At 39.5% G+C, this 20,901-nt stretch overlaps 1 protein-coding gene across 3 annotated transcripts in view; it reads left to right on the forward strand.

Moving 5' to 3' along the window:
- The window catches only part of Mphosph9 (M-phase phosphoprotein 9), a 70,359-nt gene that overhangs the window by 39,067 nt on the left and 10,391 nt on the right, over nt 1-20,901 (forward strand). For all 3 annotated transcript variants that reach the window (XM_041648857.1, XM_041648859.1, XM_041648860.1), the window contains exons 14-17: nt 686-750; nt 11,492-11,593; nt 18,815-18,943; nt 19,846-20,021. In XM_041648857.1, the coding sequence (XP_041504791.1) occupies nt 686-750; nt 11,492-11,593; nt 18,815-18,943; nt 19,846-20,021 (472 nt within the window). The remainder of the gene's footprint in view (nt 1-685; nt 751-11,491; nt 11,594-18,814; nt 18,944-19,845; nt 20,022-20,901) is intronic.

Raw genomic sequence — 20,901 nt, forward strand, 5'->3', positions numbered from 1 at the left:
GCCAAATATTATTGAATGGCTGTTATATTTGATGTGAGTTGAGATGAAACTAGGCAGAAGAATTTAAGTAATGCATAGGTTCTAAACCCTGTACATATAAAGTTAACATTTTCAAAGCATTATTCTTTAATGGAGTAGTAAGAATTTACCCTCTGTGTCTGAAATGGTAGCTGACACACTGTTTGCAGTTGTATATCTGAACTTAGTGAAGCACCACAGTGAGTAGGCAGGAAGTGGTTCCAGCCAGTCTGCTGCATGCAGGAGGAGATTGTAGGTTTGTAAGGTTAGTGAAAAGACCTGTAAGGTTAGTGAAAAGCTGCAGCTGAGACTGGGTTCAGAAATAAACCACAGTGTCTGAAACATCACTTCAGGTTTTTGTTGTGCCATTCTGCTAAGCCTTCAGTCACCGTCGTAGCTAAAATAGATCCATCTTAATGTAGGGTTGCTTCTAGTTAAGCAGGCAATGGGTTGTGTCTGTTAGAGTCCTGGGTATAGGCCAGTGTTTATGCTATCGCTTCCCCCTTGAGTTGCCTGGATTGGTTCCACACTGATGCCATCCTTGCTGAGTTTCATGGTAATTGACCGCTGGTTGTTTAGCCTTACATTAGCTCTCTACTACACACTTTGAAGTAAAAGTTTCCATCTGCATGTTTATCTTTAGTTACGGAAATTTTTTTCCCCTTAGGATACATTAAACACAACTGAGAACAAACTGCTTGATGCACACACTCAGATTTCTGATTTGAAAAGGTAAATGTCCTTTTTGTTCTTCTGTGTAAATTCTTACTGCAATAATAAAATATGCTGCTAATCGTCCTTTGTGTTTGTATTGACAATGAGGAAAATAAACTCTCTCCTGAGGGTGTTTAAAATTGACAGCTAGTTTTATCCTAATCCTTGGACATGGAAATACATTACATTTTAGCTCAGGAGATACTTACGTGATTAGAATATATTGGTAGTTTGTAGCACGAATAATAAAAACCCAAGCTGAAGATCAGAAAAGCAAAGCAAAAAACCACTAGAGAGTTCTTACCTCTATGAAATCTTCAGACTGAAAGAGAATGAGTTCCTGTCTCATCTCGCCTTATATTACTCTCTAGTGCTGGGATTAAAGGCATGCACCACCATCACAGCCAGGCCCCTATAGCTAACTAGTATGACTTCTGGGATTAAAGGTGTGGCACCATTGCCTGACCTGTATGACTGAGTATTGTGGCTGTTTTGTGTTCTGGTCTTTAGGCAAACTTTATTTATTAAAATACAAATGAAATATCACTACATTCCCCCCTTTTTGTCTAAAATTAAAAAAGGCTAGAACTAATATAAGAATATGCAGTCAATAAATATATTAACAATGTCTAGTACTTTTTGGTTTTACAAATTCAGAGAAAATACTCCATATCTATCCTATCTTGTGAGTCCAAAGTCTTGTAAACCTAATTTACTTTCTACCATAACTTGCTTTAGTGTCTGGTAAACAAGGAAAACTATAATTCTCTAGTCTTCAACTCCCTCAGAGACCCAAGAAGAAAATAATATTAACTGAGTGTAAGCAGGAAGTGCAAACAAACTACTTCCAAAATATGTGAGAATTGACAGAAACAGCTGGCTGCCTCGACAGTCACCCAAAGTTCTTCTGCAATGTTGGGGCATCCATCTTCTGCCTACAGGCCTAGCATAGCTGATATACTTCTCTGTGAAGCAGGATATTCTTTTTTTTTCTTTTTATAATTAAAAAAAATTTATTTTAATTGATTTTATTGAGCTATATATTTTTCTCTGTTCCCCTTCCTTCCTCCCCTCCTCTTCTACCATCTCCTATGGTCCCTATGCTTCCAATTTACTCAGGAGATCTTTCTTTTTCTACTTCCCATGTAGATTAGATCCCGGTATGTCTTTTTAGGGTCCTCTTTGTTGTCTAGGTTCTCTGTGATTGTGAATTGTAGGCTTGTTTTCCTTGCTTTATGTCTAGAAGCCACTTATCAGTGAGTATATATGATAATTGTCTTTCTGGATCTGTGTTACCTTACTCAATATGATGTTTTCTAGCTCTATCCATTTGCCTGCAAATTTCAATATGTTAATTTTTCTGCTGTGTAGTACTCCATTGTGTAAGTATACCACATTTTCCTTATCCATTCTTCGGTCGAGAGGCATTTAGGTTATTTCTAGGTTCTGGCTGTGACATGCAATGCTATATGAACATAGTTAAGCACTATGTTCTTGTGGTATGATTGAGCATCCTTTGGGCATATACTCAAAAGTGGTCCTGCTGGGTCTTGAGGTAGATTGTTTCCTAATTTTCTGAGAAATTGCCATACTGATTTCCAAAGTGGCTATACGAGTTTGCACTCCCACTAGCAATAGAGAGGGTACCCATAACCTCTCCAGCATAAGTTGTCATCAGTGTTTTTGATCTTCCATTCTTACAGGTGTAAGATGGAATCTCAGAGGGTTTTTTTTGTTTTGTTTTGTTTTTGTTTGTTTGTTTTTCGAGACAGGGTTTCTCTGTAGCTTTGGAACCTGTTCTGGAACTAGCTCTTGTAGACCAGGCAGGCCTCAAACTCACAGAGATCTGCCTGCCTCTGCTTCCACAGTACTGGGATTAATTGTGTGTGCTACTACCACTGCCCAGCTACAAGTTCAATTATAATAGGTGATTTAACTACTAACCTGCAATCCTTATTATCCTAAACAGTTGGTAATAATAATTTTCAGGGATTAGAAATTTGCATTACATTGTTAAATGAGTTATATAAGTACAATACCTTCAATGAGAGAGTAGAAATGTATGTGTAGTATGTTCTAACAAAATCTCAAATTTGTATCAATATACAAAATTGATATACAGTATACAAAACATTTAAAACTAGTAGTTGTTTTTTAAAAGTAGAACCAGTAATCTATCTTACTATGTCCTCCCCTTTCTTTTTTTTTTTTTTTTTTTTTTTTTTGATTTTCGAGACAGGGTTTCTCTGTAGCTTTGGAGCCTGTCCTGGAACTAGCTCTTGTAGACCAGGCTGGCCTCGCACTCACAGAGGTCCGTCTGCCTTTGCCTCCCGAGTGCTGGGATTAAAGGTGTGCGCCACCACCGCCTGGCCTCCCCTTTCTTTCAAACAAAAACCTTGAATCTAATTTCCTTCGTTTAGCTTTTTTCCCCTGCTCCTATTACCAATAGCAACTTGTAACCAATCCTCTTAAACAATGACAAATACCTGTAACCCACTGATGACAAAAATTACCCACCCCACCTCTTGGGAATGTAGACATTGTATTCTTAAATTTACTTCCTGCTGTATGGTGGTGACAGCATCTTTATGGGATCCTGAAAAGAAAAATTTGTGTCCATTGTCAAGTCTGAGAGAGGTGGCTGTATCATTTCTTGTCTAGTCTGTGTGTAATGAGAACATGCAGTGCTCAGAGTAGTCTGTTAGGTTGTATTGTCTCAGCTATCCATCTTGAAATTATTCTGAGAAGTTTGTAGTCCTAAGCTGATCTTTAGGTGGTGTGTTTTAGCTTGGTGGTGTTATCATAGTCCTGGAGGAATTGTCATTGTGGGGCTCCATCCTTGTTTTGGAGATTTCAAAGGTCGCTGTTAGGCATGTTTATGGTTCACTGTCGAAAACTGATAGAGACTCAAACCTGAAATCATGTATAGGAAGGCAGATGAAACATTTTTCTAGAATTAGATAGTACTCTATATGACTGTTATTAATATCATGACAAAAAATTTAGAATATATTTATTAATCTTACAAAATTTATACCTCAAAGAGTCAGTATAAAAACCAAACGATTGGGCTGGAGAGATGGCTCAGAGGTTAAGAGCATTGCCTGCTCTTCCAAAGGTCCTGAGTTCAATTCCCAGCAACCACATGGTGGCTCACAACCATCTGTAATGGGGTCTGGTGCCCTCTTCTGGCCTGCAGGCATACACACAGACAGAATGTTGTATACATAATAAATAAATAAATATTAAAAAAAAAAAAAAAAAAAAACCAAACGATTATGAGATTAGTGGCAATAAAATATTCCTTAAATATTTGTTTTTCTTTTCTCCCATATCAGGTGGTTCTTCGGACATTAGACAGAGATTTTAGATTTCACTTTTAATAAGCCTGCTTGGGTTTAGGGAAGGAGAGAGCCACCCTCCAACTCCAAAGAAGAACATTTGTATTATATATCTGTAGAGAACATCAGAAACAAACAATTGGGAAGATTTATAAAATATTATTTTGTTGAAAATGTGATATATCATTAGGCCAATTTACTCTTTTTCTTCAGACATTTTTTTTTTTGGGATGATTTGTCCTTTTTCTTCAGATGTCTCATTTGTCCAGTGGTCTTTGAACTCCTTAGCTGGTTGTCTTCATTCCCTGAAAAGACAAAAAGAAAATCTTTCCCTAACCCTAATTTTGGGGAGATTCTATTTTGGCAAATTATATCTGATCAAATGAAATGCATTTGTTAGTTTTATATGTTAGATTAGATTAAATGGCCATGTTGTTTGATGGACTATCATCTCTTCTAATTAAGAGGTGTCTCTTGTTCAAATTGAATCTTTATCAATTTTCATGTTATCCATGATTTTTCTCCTGGGGAATCAAAAGCAAAACCTCTTCCCCAACATAACACGTGTCCTGGTTTCCATTCTGAGGTCAGTACATCTTTATATCGGCAGATTTCCTTCCATAGATTTTTTTCTACTATACAATATCTCTCTGTGGCTATTGTTTGTTTCTCATTAGCATTTAGAGAATTCAAAGCATTATGCAATCTATTTCTGGGAGTATTTATCCTCCCTTTCTGTTTATTTAACATATCTTTTAGAGTTTGATTTGATCTTTCTATAACTGCCTGACCTGTAGGATTGTGTGATATACCTTTAATATACTTTATATAAGCAAAAAGGTGTTTCATTTTCTTGGAGATATATGCTGGAGCATTGTTTATAAGTTGTCTGTTGAAAACTTGAATAGTTATCAGTGGTGTGGTGTATGTATTTTAGTTTTCCAAATTCTACAAAATAGAATACATCCATCTTCCAGGTTTCATTCCAGCATCCTTTGGGTTACTTCCTACAGGTATTAGCGTTTGGTTGTATAATGAACAAGTAGGACATTTCCTTATAATTTCCTTGACTTGTTGTCACGTGATAGAACAAATATATTTTTTTTAAATCTTTGCTGTTGACATGATTTTTTAAAAACAAATTATGAGGCCTTCTGCACATTTCCAATCAATAATTGATCAATTTTTGTATTACCTTGTGCTAGAGGACCTGACAGACTTGTATGGCATCAGATGTGTATTATATATATGGGATGATACCAGTTCCTGGTTATATCTTGTAACTGAATAAATAATAAAGTCAATTCTGTATCTCATATAAATTCAGTGGTTTCAATATGCAAAACAGCTCCTGAATATTGCAAATTGGTAACTATGTTGAGAGGTTCTTTAAAATCCCTTAATATCATGAGAATATCATATAATTCTGAATTGTAAAGAATAGTAAGGGCTTAACTTAAATTCTCTGATTCATAACCTTCCTTTCCTGATTTATTTGTATCAGGATAGAGTGTAGGGGCTCCAGTTATTGATGTGTCCCCTAGAATATAAGGAATTGTCCAATTAGTTCTCTTTATGAGTTGAATTTTCTTGCTTTGGGGATAGTTGTTGTTAATCTCTCCCCCAAAATTACTAGAAGCTCTTTACCAGGGGCTCACTTTGTTCCTGTAATTTGTCAATTTCATCATTATTAAAAGGCACTATAGTTTCTGCTGGGTCTATTCCTGCTAATTGACAAAGTCACAATTTTCCTTTTAGAATTAACTCAGAGACCTTTTAATTTTTTACTTGGTTTATGTGGTAAAAAGATCCATTCTAAGCTAATGTCTTCCCTCAGCATTAAAATTGAATTTGGAGGGACCAGAATGCAGTTAAAATTTGGATTCACACAATCCATATGTGCCTTCTGGAATTTCTCTACAATCAAAGCAAATTTTCTCTCAGCTTCAGCTGATAATTCCCTGGAACTACTTAAGGTTTTGTTTAAATTAATCAGTCATCAAGACCTATTCCAATAGTGCTCCATAGATGGAAATGTCTCCTAGCAATCTTTGAAAGTCATTAACAGTCTGCAGTCAGTCTCTTCTAATTTGTACCTTTTGGGGTCTAATTTTTTGTGAACCTATTTTATAGCCTAAATAATTAATAGAATCTTCTCTTTGTATTTTTTCAGGAGCAATTTGTAATCCCCAGCAAGGCAGAATTTTCTTTACTTCTTCAAACACTTTTTCTAAAGTATCTACAATTGAATCAGATAGCAAAATGCTGTCCATGTAATGGTAAACTATAGATTCAGGAAATTGCTTATGTATCATTTCCAGTGGCTGACTTACAAATTAAATAATGGCACAGGGTGGTGCTATTTAACATTTTCTGTGGGAGATCCTTCCATTTATATCTGTTAGCAGGCTGAGAATTATTGTAAGAAGGCACTGTGAAGGCAATTTTTTTTTTGTATTTTTCTTGTAAGGTATAGTGAAGAAACAATCTTTTAAATCAATACCTGTATGGGTTATCCTTTAGGCAATAGAGAAGGCAAAGGAATTCCAGACTGTAGAGAGTTCATTGGCTGAATCACCTTATTAACAGCTCTTAGGTCTGTCACCATTCTCTATTTTCCAGATTTCTTTTTAACAACAAATTCAGGAGAATTCTAACAGCTGGTAGATTCAATATGCTGAGCATCTAGTTGCTCCAGTACCAGCTGTTCTGAAGCCTGCTGTTTCTCTACTGTTTAAGGCCATTGCTTAACCCATACAGGTTTCTCTGTCAACCATTTTAAAGGTAGGGCTGTTGGTGCCTTTGAAATATCAGCAGCTGTTGTGCCCTGTTCTTGTACAACCTGAATGGTTGATGACTGTTCTTTATAAAGTCTTCTAATATTTTTCCCAGAAACATATATTAATTTATGGTTTGTTTCTAATATCAGGGTAATGTTAATCTGAATATTCCATTGGTGTAACAAATTATGTCCCCACAAATTCATTGCTATGTTAGCCACATATGGTTTTAATTTTCCTTTCTGACCTTCAGGCCCCATACATTCAGCCCATTTCATGTTCTGCTTTACCTGAGATAAAGTTCTGATCCCTCAAAACTGAACATTTAGATCTTGAAGAGGCCAGTTAGTATGTCAAGAGTCTGATGAAATTATTGTTATATCCGCACCTGTGTCTATCAGACCTTCAACGACAACATTATTTATTCGTAATTTTAATTTTGGTCTTTGTTTATTTACAGAAGTTTGCCAAAATACTCACTTTATGGTTTCTCTTGAATATTTTGTTTTCTCTTCTATAGCTGTTCTATCATCCAGAGCAATATGGTTTCTTAAAATAGGCATTAAGTTCTTTAATTGCTCTGGCAAGGAATTTCCTCTACAATGGTAGGAAGTAATTGAACTGCATTGGACATGGGAGCCTGTGAGAGGCCGCCCTACACAGAACTTCCACAACAACAAAAGATTACCTTGAATGTTCCTTGACCTACATTCATTAGTTCAGTGCCTGCCTTTGCCACACCTTCTGCATAATCCACAAGGGAGGGGCCTTCTAAATGGTTTATTCTTTGAAAAAACATTGTTTCTAGGAACATCCTGTCTACAGTCCCTTTTATGGTGACCTTGTGTGCCATAATTATAACACTTGACATTTCTATTTTTCTTCAAATCTCTAGAAATCACTTCTCCTATCCATGCATCATCATGTTCATGAGATTTAATATTAATTGTATCTTGAATCCATTTCTCCAAAGGTGCTGGTCTTGCCTTCAATGGCCTAATTATCTTTTTGTATAGACAATTGGCATTTTCAAAAGCCAGAGATTCAATTATTATTTGTCTAGCTTCTGAAATAGGTATTATTCTATTTACTGCTGATGTCAGTCTTTATAAGAAATCTGTGAAGGTTTCTTTTGGGGCCATGTATGGCTTGAGTAAATGATTCAGTCTTTTCTTCTGCTTCTTCAATTCTGTCCCAGGCATTCAAAACTGCTACATGGCATAAAGCCACCATGTAACCATCATTGAGAGATTGTCTTTCTACAGTAGCATAGTTTCCTTCTTCAAGAATTTGATCTTTGGAGATTTCCATACCTCTAGCTTTACTCTGTTCAATATTCTTGGCCTCTTCTCTGAACCAGGTATGCCACTGTAATTGTGGACCAGGCTCTAAAACATGTTTAACCAATTCTTTTCAGTCTTTAGGGATAATTCTATTACAAACTGACCATGAGTTTAACATTTGCTTCACAAAAGATGAATGCATGCCACATAAGACTATTGCTTCCTTGAATCTCCTTAAATCTCACATTGGCACAGGAGTCCATGCAGCTCTTACTCTCTATCATTTGGCAATTCCTGTAAAGTTACTGAAAGTATTAAAGTTGGTTTGAAAACCTTAGGATGAAAAAAAAAAAAAAGAAAACCTTAGGATGTTCCTCTCTGTTCTTAAAATGTAACGCTGAAATTGGTTTTCCATTAAATTCCTCTGTCTGGATTTGAATATCTCTGGGATCTGTTTTATTAAGTTTTTCGAAGGCCCTCAGATTAACCAACTTCTTTAGTGATACAATAAAAATGATAAAGCTGATAATGTTTACAATTGAAATTACATAAATTCCATCTAAATTAGATCTCCTCTCCATTTAACCATTCTGGTTTCAAACTGTCTAGCATATTATCTTACAGAGACATAAATCCCTCCATTGTAATGTTTTTTTTTCCCATTTTTTAATGTGGGAAGAAACCTCTTTTAACCATTCTCTTTAAGAATTCCCAATTGTCAGCTGGGCAGTGGTGGCGCATGCCTTTAATCCCAGCTTGGGAGGCAAAGGCAGGCAGATCTCTGTGAGTTCGAGGCCAGTCTGGTCTACAAGAGCAAGTTCCATGACAGGCACCAAAGTTACATAGAGAAACCCTGTCTCAAAACAAACAAACAAACAAAGAAAAATCCTAATTGTCTTTCCAAATGTACCAGTGATGTTGATGAAGATGTGAGGCTTGTTGCTGCCGCGTAAAACATTAAGAGTCTGAGTGGATTTCAAGACAGCTACCTAGTTTGGCAGCTGCCTGAGAAGAGGTTCTGGGAGAGCCTGCAACCCATGGTAGAGAGTGGTAGGGAGAGAGACACAGAGAGAAGGGGGGTGGAGAGGAGAGAGAAAGCAAGCGAGTGAGCCGGCTGTCTGAGAAAACATTGGGGCAGGGGGAAGCACATGTGGAGGGAGGTTTCCTGAAGGCAGAACTAGCCAGTGTAGGGCCGGTGATTTCCTGTGGCATTTGGAGCCCAGATACTTCTGGAGTTTGGGTGTTAGCTGGAGACTATTTCAGAGAAGCTACATATACAACAGGAACATCTCCAATTCTCTCAGATTCTTGGGGAAAAAAGAAAAGAAAGCCTAGCTGGGTGAGACTGAAACATACAGCTCTGGCTTGTACTAATGACTAAAAAGTGACAGGCAAATGGCTTTTTCAGAAATTTGTACCCTAAACGTTGGGCACCATATGTAGCATGAATAATTAAAACCCAGAGACAGATATTTGAGTTCAACCTGAAGATCAGAAAAGCAAAGAGCCACTAGAGAGCTCTTACCTCTATGAAATCTTCAGACTGAAAGAAAGAGAGCGAGTTCATGTCTTAACCTGCCTTATATTCCTTTCTAGTGCTGGAATTAAAGGCATGCACCACCACTGTTCTGTCTATGGAAAACTAGTGTGGCTACTAGGGTTAAAAGTGTGTCACCGTTGCCTGGCCTGTATGGCTGATTAGTGTGACTGTTTTGTGTTCTGGCCTTCAGGCATGCTTTATTTATTAAAATATAAATGAAATATCACTACAGAGGTTGAGTCAGGTGCATGCATTTCTCCAGACATCATGCTTTTGGGGGGGGTATAATGAGAAGTCTGAATGGTAACTTCTAGAAGGAATTGGAAGAAGCAGTCTGTTTCACTGTGTTTCTCTTGCACTCCAAAAGAAAATGAAATTCTCAATATGTTTGTGGGAATCCACTTCCTAAAAGACTTGGCTTGGATCAGGTGTAGTGACACATGTCTTTAATCCTAGCACTCAGGAGGCAGAGGCAAGTGGATCTCAGTGAGTTTGAAGCCAGTCAGGGCTACACAGAGAAAGCCTTTCTTGAAAACCAAACTAAAACAACAAAAAATACCTGGTTTAGAGACTTAATGATCTTGAATAGGTAGCAACAATCATAAATGATCTATATTGCAAATGATTATAAATATCTTAATTTGGACTGGAGAGATGGCTCAGTGATTAAGAGCACACTGTACTCTTCCAGAGCACATGAGTTCAGTTTCTAGCACCCTTGTAAGGTACATCACAACCTCCTATAACTCCAGCTCCAGGGAATTCAGCTTCCTCTCTTAGCCTCTGTTCCTGCACCCATGGCACATGCTTACACAAAGACATGTATCCATACACATTATTAACACTAATTTTTTTTAAAATATATATATATATATATATATATATATATATATATATATATATTAGTTTCCACACATATTTTTAATAGTTACCTTTGGATCAAATAATACCCTAAGTTTAGAAATGTACTGCAATGTGAAGGATTTACACAGAGCAGAATAGCGAAATGTCTAGATGTGCCAACTACCTGCCGTGTTAGAAGGATTACCTGTCATGTTAGAGCCGTTCCTTCTCAAGCTTAGTGGAAGTCCCTTTTGCTGGCCCCTGTACACAAGTTTAAAAGCAAGGAAAGAGGGGCAGATGAGCACTTGTATACATACCCGACAACTTGAGTTCAATCCCCAGATCCCACAAGGTAGCAGGAGAGAACTGACTCCTGAGAGTTGGCCTCTGACTTCCACATACCCACAGTGACTAGTTTATACTCACATACTCGAGCACACTCACACACTAACTGACATAAATGAATCAAATTAATACATTCAAAGAAAAGGAGGGCCATGCTAATTGGAAACAGTTGTTTGGGGTAGTTATCTTCTGTGGAGAGAATCAAAGGGAGGCTTTTGCTTCTGAACATGGAACAAATGAGATGAATTGCTGCCTCATCTGTGGGGTGAGAGTTATTAGGAATAGTCTAGCTTTTGCCTCATCAAAATTAGGATGCTGATTTTTAAATTTAATTTCTGTCCTGCATACTTCATAGATGCCTGCTTATCCTTCCTTCCTTTGTGATAGTCTAGGCAATGTGGCTTTGCAGAGGCCAGTGTCCTTGCTGTCCTGCTTATTCCCCTGTCCCCAACACCCTTTTATTTCTTTTAGCTTTTCAAAGTTTAATGGTGCCATTTTACTGTGAATGAAGTTTCTGGAGAGCAGGCTATTATTGCCTTCCTAAAGAGGGACAATTAAGTAACACCTGGTAGTTTAGCTCCGTTTTCAATCTGTGGTAATGTGTTTGTCTTATTGTTTTTGATCTAGGATGATCTCAAAACTTGAAGCTCAGGTGAAACAAGTAGAACATGAGAATATGCTGAGTCTTCGTCACAGCGCTAAAGGTCCCACGAGGCCACCCCGGGCCAAGTAAGTGACTTCACATAGTGTCCTTGCAACAAGGCTTAGTGTGTGCCTCTAATGAGACCTCTGTTAATTAGGAAGCCAGAGCTAAATATCCTTATGGTCATAGATGTGCATTAAAGTCACAGTCGCTGGATGTCATCAGATCCCTATAAAGAAGCAGTTTCAGGGCTTAGAAAAGCAGAGTTAGGTGGGCACTGTGTTCTTGATGCGGTGTCTCCAGTGCTCTCCACATCTCTTACTTTTTAAAAGACCTTCTTTTTCCATGTAGGCAACTTTATTTATTTATTTATTTATTTATTTATTTATTTATTATGTATACAATTTTCTGTCTGTGTGTATGCCTGAAGGCCAGAAGAGGGCGCCAGACCTCTTTACAGATGGTTGTGAGCCACCATGTGGTTGCTGGGAATCGAACTCGGGTCCTTTGGAAGAGCAGGCAATGCTCTTAACCACTGAGCCATCTCTCCAGCCCCTAGGCAACTTTTTAAAAAGATTTATTTCTATTGTTTTTTAAGTATGTGTCTGTGTGGGTATATGAACTTGAGTCCAAAAGCAGGTGACAAGTTCCTGGAGTTAGAGTTCCTGGAAGCTGTGAGCCACCTGACATGGGTCCTAGGAGCTAAACTCAGGTCCCTGTGAATGATCTATGAGCACCTTTATTCTCTGAACCGTCTCTCCAGCCCTAAGCCATTTTTAATGAGAGTTATAGATGAGATTATTTTATTTCTATGTCTTTTCAAGTGTTTCTTCCTTCTATTTGCTTTCCATCATTTTCCTGCTTGGTGAGATTTGGCTCTCCGTTCCAGAATCTTTTTGTGTTCCTTGTTCTTTGCTGAGATAAATGCCCATATGGACAATTGTTCCATTAACCTACTCTCCACTGTCCCATTTCAATGTGGATGACAGCTGGGCATGGTGGCATATGCCTCTTTAATCTCAGTATTTAGAGGCAGAAGCAGGTTGATCTCTTTGAGTTTGAGACTAGTCTGCATAGCAAGTTTCATTCCAGCCAGGGCTACATAGAGAGACCCTGTCTCTAAAACAAAACGGCAAACATCAATGTGAATAGCATATTTTTTTTAAAAATATTTATTTATTTATTATGTATACAGTATACAATATTCTGTCTGTGTGTATGTCTGCAGACCAGAAGAGGGCAGCAGACCTCATTACAAATGGTTATGAACCACCATGTGGTTGCCGGGAATTGAACTCATGACCTTTAGAAGAGCAGGCAATGCTCTTAACCACTGAGCCATCTCTCCAGCCCCATATTTTTTTTTTTTTATAAACTTGACTGATTTGCTAATCTGCTGCCCTTTGTAGTGTCCTCCTACAACCTGAACCTCATCATTTTTTTCTGATGGGTGTAGAAGACATCGCCCTGCCGCCCAGATCTTTGAAAAGAAGAGAAATAGTTGGGAGTAGTGGTGTACGTGGGTGGCAGAGGCAGGTGGGTCTCTGAATTCAAGGCCAGCCTGGTCTACATAGTGAGTTCCAAGACAGCCAGAGTTACATAAGAGACCTTGTCTCAGAAAAAAGAAAAAAAGAAAGGAAGGGCCGGGTGGTGGTGGTGCACACCTTTAATCCCAGCACTCTGGAGGCAGAGGCAGGCAGATCTCTTTGAGTTCAAGACCACCCTGGTCTACAAGAGCTAGTTCCAGGACAGGCTCCAAAACCACAGAGAAACCCTGTCTCGAAAAACCAAAAAAAAAAAAAAAAAAAAAAAAGGAAAGGAAAGAAAAATGAAGAAAACCCTCGGGGCTGGAGAGATGGTTCAGTGGTTAAGAGCATTGCCTGCTCTTCCAAAGGTCCTGAGTTCAATTCCCAGCAACCACATGGTGGCTCACAACCATCTGTAAAGAGGTCTGGTGCCCTCTTCCAGCACCAGAATATTGTATATAATAAATAAATAAATAAATATTTAAAAAAAAAAAAAGAAAACCCTCAAGTGTGGGACGCAGCCTTGGTTTGTTTTATGGTTTCTGCTTCACACACACACACACAAAGGAAAGAAACCTATGATTTGTCTCAGCAGGTAAAGACAATTGCCACAAAGTATGATGACCTGAGCTTAAACCCACATGGTAGAAGGAAAGAAGCAACTCCTAAAAGTTGCCTTCTGACTTCCACATGTGTGCCAAGACATGCATGTGTACCCACCTCACAATTTAAAAATTAATAAGTCTTAAAACAGTAGATGTGGTGGTGTATGCACTTACAGGCCCAGCTCTTGGGAGGTGGATATAGGAAGATTAGCAGTTCAGGGTCATCCAGTTGATACCAATCCTAGGCTATGTAAGACCTAGTCTCAGACAAATAAAAACATAAACCAAACCAAACCAAAGGTAAAAACTGAATTTCTGAGAATAAGCAAAAGAAGAGGCATAAGGTTGGGTAGGAGGGGAGTCTCTCAGTGGGTTGGGATGCGAGGTGCTAGAATTTTGTGGGTGCTGTTAATTCATACTGTTACAGGCAGGAGGCAGAGTGAGTGTATGGCCTTCAAAGGCCTGACCCCAGTGACCTCTTCCCACCAGCTAGGCCCCATACCCCTGAGGTTCCCTGAGGTTCCATAATCTCCCAAACAGTGCCACCATCTCAGGACCAGCTGTGAAAGCACACGAGCCTGTAGGGGACGTTGATATTTATGCCATGATGCATGGCTTAGACAGCCACAGCAGGAAGTTATGCAGCCTCCGTGAACTTTCTAATCACCATCAGGCATTTGGATTTTACCCTAAGTCTATTGAGAATCCTCTCAAAGATTTTTATTTTATTTTAGATTTTTGGGGGTAGGGTCTGTCTGTGTAGTCCTGGCTATCCTAGAACTTACTATGTAGAGTTGGCTGCTGGGGTCCTTCTACTTCTTTATCCTGAGTGCTGGAATTAAAGGCATGTGCCATTGTGTCTGACAAGGATTTTAAAGATCTATATTATTTGTGTGTGTGTGTTATGTGTATGTGTGTGTTGTGTCCATTTGCCATTGTTTACATGGAGGCTAGAGGATAACTTTCTGGAATCAGTTCTTTGTTTCTACCTTTACATGGACTCCACGGCTCAAACCCAGGCCATTAGTCTTTTGAGGTAAGTACCTTATGTATCGAGCCGTGATCTTGTCCCCTGAAGATTTTTATTAGAAAACAATGCCATCTGACTTTTGCTTTTTTAAAATTCTTGCCATGAAAAAAAAGAGATGAAACAGGAGAGCATGGAAACAGTAGATGAGTTAGGCCATTTCAGTGCGAGGAGAGCAGGTTTCTAGGTATCTGGATCCGTAAGAATGAGGCCAGGGAGGCAGCTCAGTGTACAGAGGTGCTTGCTACCAGGTCTCACGTCCTCATGGTGGAAGAGAGCCAACTTCAGAAGTTGTCCTATCACTTCTACACATGCACCGCAGCATGTCTGTGCACACACAAAATAAATAAGTGTAATAAGAATAATATTTTTAATTACAAGAAAAAAGAATTTGAAAGGTTTTGGAGGTGTAATCCACAGAACATTGTTGTGTCTTGGCTGGTGAGGCAAGAGATCGAGAACACCAAAGGCTGCCATGTGTTGAACTGAAAACAAGATCAGAGTGCCTGGCATGGGAATGTTTGCTTGGGATTCCCACGGACTTGAAGCAGAAATCAAGTGGGCAATAGTAAACTTAGGCTTGGAGATCCAAACTCCTAAGTTGGAGGTACAATGTTGGAGTCAGTTATTCGCCAGTGGTGCTTACAGCCACAGGATTGATAGGAACTGAGTGTCAATGGGAGTGGGCATAGGACAGAGCTCCCAGGAACCCTACTTCTGTTCTGGGTAGAGGAGTTTGGCAAAGGAGCCTGTGAAACTCCTGCTGGAAGTCAGGAGGGAAATTGAAGCAGCCATCAGTTAGAGCAAGGACTGACAAGGCCTCTTGGATTCACAAGCTGGGGGCTTCTTTGACTCAGGAGAGTGTGGATAGTGAGAGAAGTGTTTGAGGTATGTTGAAGACAGCCTGCACATCGAGCAGCTGGAAGTGTATATATTGTGATATGCTTATTCGGGGTGGTCGTGTGTGAAAGGAAGGCTTGGCAGACTGTAGCCTTTAGGCCAAGCCAGGCTACACCATCATGTTTTGTGATGTGTATGACTGAGGAATTTGAAGTATTTGGTCAGGACTGGGACTTTTGTGGCTCAGTTGGTAAAACACTTACTTTACAAGCTAAAGGGCCTGAGTTCGAGCCCCAGAGCCCACATGAAAATGCTAGGTGTGGGACTGGAGAAAGGGCTCAGCAGTTAAGAGCACTGGTGTCTCCTTCAGAGGACCTGGGCATCCACATGACGGTTCACAAAGGTCTGTAATTTTAGTTCTAGGAGAGCTGACACCCTTTTCTCAGGCATGCATATGGTACATAGACATACAGGCAGACAAAAACACTCATGCATATAAAATAAAATAATAAAATTTAAAAATGCCAGATGTGATAGTGTCTCTTTTAATTCTAGCACTGGGAAGTTGGAGATAGGAGGATTCCTGGTACTCGCTGGCTGTCACTCTAACCTAATTGAATTCCAAGGCAATGAAAGGCCCTGTCTCAAAGGAGGTGAACAACCTTTTTGAGGATGACATCTGAAGTTGTCCTTTGGCATGTGAATATACATACATGCAAAAGAAATATTTGGGAACCAGGTGGTGGTGGTGCACACCTTTAATCCCGGCACTTGGGAGGCATAGGCAGGCGAATGTCTGAGTTCAAGGCCAGCTTGGTCTATAGAGCTAGTTCCAGGACATCTAGGGCTGTTACACTGAGAAACCCTGTCTCGAAAAATCAAAATAAAAAAAAGAAGAAAAAAGAAAAAGAATATTTGGGGCATGTCTTTAATCCCAGCACTCAGGAGGCAGAGACAGGCAGATCTCTGAATTCAAGGCCAGCTTGATCTATATCATGAGTTCTAGGTCAGCTAGGGCTAAAGGGCTATCTATATTTTGATATTGATGTAAGGAAGAAAAAAACTGATTCGTTTACATACCATCTTCCAGCTTTTGCATGACAACAATGAAGTTGAGTAGTTGGTGATGAATATTGTTTATCCTGTAAAACCTAGAATAATATTTTTTTCTTTTGCCTTTTGTAGAAAAAGGTGTTACAGATGTCTCATCTGGACTGTCAATTTGTATTAATTTTAAGAGTATGATATAGAACAGTAAAAAACTGTTTGAGGAAGAAATAGAATACTTTTTTTTTTCCAAAGTGCTGATGGCTGGGGTTGGTGAGATGGCTCAGTGGGTAAAGGCCCTTGCCGCTAAGCCTGAAATGAATTTGAACCCCGGACCCACATGGTGGAAGGAGAAAACCAACTCCTGCAAGTTGTACTTTGAGCTTCCCAAGTGCTCCATGGCATGTGCATACCCTCCCCAATACATACATCTATAAACAAAGTAAATTTCTGAAAAAGAAAATCCATAAGCATTTATTTGGGAAATACAGTTTACTAGGGTCTTTGTATGTCAATGATCCTTCCACATTATAAGATAACCAAATGTTCTTTTTTTTCTTTTTTTTAAAAATATTTATTTATTTATTATGTATACAATTTTCTGTCTGTGTGTATGCCTGAAGGCCAGAAGAGGGCGCCAGACCTCTTTACAGATGGTTGTGAGCCACCATGTGGTTGCTAGGAATCGAACTCGGGTCCTTTGGAAGAGCAGGCAATGCTCTTAACCACTGAGCCATCTCTCCAGCCCCCCAAATGTTCTTTTAAGTCTATACCAAGTCAAGTTTGCATGCTTTCCAGGTAAGCCGTGTTTCTTCTGTTATTCGTAAAGTAACCTGAAAATATTACACCAAAATCTACTGAGCCATCTCACTGGCTCGTTCATATGTGTGTCTGTGCCTGTGTGTGACTTTTATTTTAATGAACAAGAAAAATAAAGGATGAGTATTCAGATTACAAAATATCTATCACAACTCAGTAAGAAAGAGACAATTTTCTCCACAGAAAAATGGTGACAGGATGTGAAGCTGCACAGAAACAGAAAACAGCCAATAGCAGTGAAAAGATGCTTATTGTCCTAAGAAACCAGGAAAATGCCAATTAAAGTAATAGTATGTACCATTCCCATTATCAGACAGGCCAGACTTAATTTGTTCCAAAGTTTGGCAAAGGTGAAGAAAGGAACCCAGACACCAATGGCTGACTACAGGCGATAGCGCTTGTCTGAGGATGATTTGTCAGAAGACTGAAGGTGATGGCTGCACCCCATATTTTATGGTTGTGTTTTTGGAAATTTAGGTCACTTCTTCCACATGTTAATTGTAGCATTGTTGAAACAGCATCTACCATCAGGAGACACAATCAGACAGGAGAAATGACTGACAGCTCTGCATGCAAACATGAATAAATCATGAACATGCTGTTGCAGAGAAGACGTATTGAAGGGTGTGGATAGTGTGCCCTTGTTTAACAAACGCAGCTATACATATGTATACAATGTTATGTCTCACAATTAAAAACAAATATGGCCAAGATCTAAGCATCTGTTAAAACCAAGAGTAGGTAGGTGGGTGCTCGTTGTATTTTCTGTGATTTTCTAAGAATGTTCAAAATGTTTCTTCATTTAAAAATTGAGGGAAGGGCCTGGGGTGTAGCTGTGGCCAAGAGCCTGCTTAACAGTACACAAGGCCCTGGGGCAGGTCCCAGCTCACCAAGAGATCTTTTTAAGGATAAGAGTGACCTGGGGTTAAAGTGAAAATCAAGGGAGGTTGTGTGCCTTTAATCCCAGCACTCAGGAGGCAGTGACAGATGGATCCCTGAGTTCAAGGCCAGCCTGGTTTTATAAAGTGAGTTCCAAGACAGCCAGAAACCTTTAAAATAAGATCCATTTTTTTCAAGTATAGGTTGCCCATATGTGGTTTCTAAGTCACTGTGCAAATATGTAAGTCAAACTTGGGAATGGGTTGTTCTGATATAAACATTCTAAGTTGAAGTGCAAGGCGGGGGGGGTGGGGTTGGAAAGATGGCTCTGTGGTTAAAAGCACTAGTTGCTCTTCCAGAAGACCTGAATTCAATTCCCAGCACCTATATGGTGGCTCATAGTTATCTCTAAATCCAGTCCCAGGGCATCTAATGCCCTGTTTTGATCTTGTTGGGCACCAACACACATATGCGCAGACAAAACATCCACCAACGTTTTATATACATAAGTTTTCTTAAAATTGAAGTGCAAACTTTGTGATGCCATGGAATGTTTCCTTACAGCACACTGGCGACCTCAGATGTCAGTAGGAGGAAGTGGCTGATTCCAGGAGCAGAGTATTCCATTTTTACTGGGCAGCCTCTGGACACCAGGAAGACAGATAATCAGCTGGAGGAATCCCGTGTTCCTGGGTGAGAGAACCGCTGAGGTCGGTTGAGGAGTGCTTTCATAGAGACAGAACTGTCTCCTGCAAAGGAACTAGTCAAAAGTTGGGCTGTGTGGAGGGGGCAGGGTCAAGAAACAGTTGTTTTGGGGTTTCTGCCTTCTCTTTGAAGATGGACCTGAGGTTCTTCCTGGATTAGGAGAGTGGACAACTCAACTGTCTTTTAGAAGTAGGGCTTCCCCGCTGTGGAAAGGGGGTACCCATTCTAGACAGTGTTGATGAGTAGATGCAGCTGGGTGACTGTCTTCCAGCAAAGCTCAGCTGTGAGGGTAGACAGGATGCCTTGGTCGAACTCCTGATCTTCCGCTTTTCACCCCACCCCCACCCCGTGCTGGAATTCTAGGACCATTAATTTTTTACTAGTTTAACTTCAACCTGGTTTAGGCATTTTGTTTGATTGTTTGTATAGAAAGCACTTGTAGCAGTGGATCCATCTCCCCATCCCTGAGAGGCTAATGCTTTTTTTTTTCTTTTAAAGGATATTTTACCTTCATAGGTTCTGCAGTGCTTCTCTGTATGCTCAGGGGCATAGTGCAGGCTTGTTAGGACAGTGGGATAATCCTGTCACTCTTGACATAGCAAGCTCAACTGTGTACTCTCAAAATCTTGACCATCCTCCTGCTTCAGCCTCCTGAATGCTGGGGTTGCAGGCCTGTGTGTGCCATCAGGCTTGACTCCCTCCCTCTTTTCATGAGGACCTTCCAGCCCATTGTGGGGCTCCTCCTTATGACCTGTCTGATCTTCATTTCCTTTTAAAGGCCCCCAATTCCAAATGCTTCCAGCTAAGGTTAGGCTGTTATCTGTACATTATGGGATAGGGACATGCAAATGTTCAGCCCACAGCAGTTAAAATTGCAGCTACTGTTTTAGATACCATTCTCCTCCAGAAAAGGACTCTTCCCTTGGATGTTCACCTTCAAGCTTATTGATTAAAAAGCAGAGGGATGCTCCAGACGCACCGATTGTGAAAGCTTTAAAGGAACTTGATGATGAAAGAATATTTAAGAATTGGGGGACACAGACAGAGAAAGAGGATACGTCAAGTAGTAAGTATTTTCTTTTTAATTTTAAGATTCATTGATTTTATTTTACATCTATGAGTGTTTTGCCTGGATGTTTGTATGTGCCTGTGTAAACCTGGTACCCATGGAGGTATCAGATCCTCTGAACCTGGGATTATGAATGTTTGTGAGCCGCTGTGTGGATGTTGAGAACTGAACCCAAGCCCTCTACAAGAGCAGTACATACTTCTGATGGGCCATCTTTCTAACCCCTCTAAGTAGTATTTTGTTCCTTATTTGATATTGGAAGAGATATCTGCCCTTTTCCTTAATTTTTAAAAATCAATCTTTCTTTCTTTCTTTCTTTTTCTGTTCATTTGTTTGTTTTGTGTTTTGGGACAGGATTTCTCTGAGTAACAGTTCTGGCTGTCCTGGAAATAACTCTATAGATCAGACTGACCTCAAACTCATAGGCCTATCTCTGCCTCCTGAGTGCCCTGATTAAAGGTGTGCACCTCCTCCATCTGGCTCGTTTTCCTTAATTTATGTTATAGTCTTTAAAATTAAATTTTCAGCCAAGCAAGGCAGTGCGTGTCTTTAATCCCAACAGAGGCAGAGGTAGGAGCTTGAGGCTAGCCTGGTCTACATGTTCCATAGTGAGAACCTGCTTCAAAAAATAAGATAAAATTCTCAGGTAATGAAATTAAGTCCTGATTTATGATACTGCTCCAACCCCATTTCTTAGATAACTGATCCTTAATAATAATTTATCTTTGTCCTGGCATATCATGTACCTTTCATACGAAGCGAACTGCATATTGCATTTGGTTATTTAAAAGGCCTAATGAGATGGCTCAGTGGTTAGCTGCACTTGATTTTGCAGAGGACATGGGTTCAGTTCCTAGCATCTACATGGTAGCTTACA

Source organism: Microtus oregoni, unplaced genomic scaffold (assembly GCF_018167655.1).
Source record: "Microtus oregoni isolate MIOR12 unplaced genomic scaffold, Mior012 000003F_ref0000135, whole genome shotgun sequence".
Taxonomy (NCBI): domain Eukaryota; kingdom Metazoa; phylum Chordata; class Mammalia; order Rodentia; family Cricetidae; genus Microtus; species Microtus oregoni.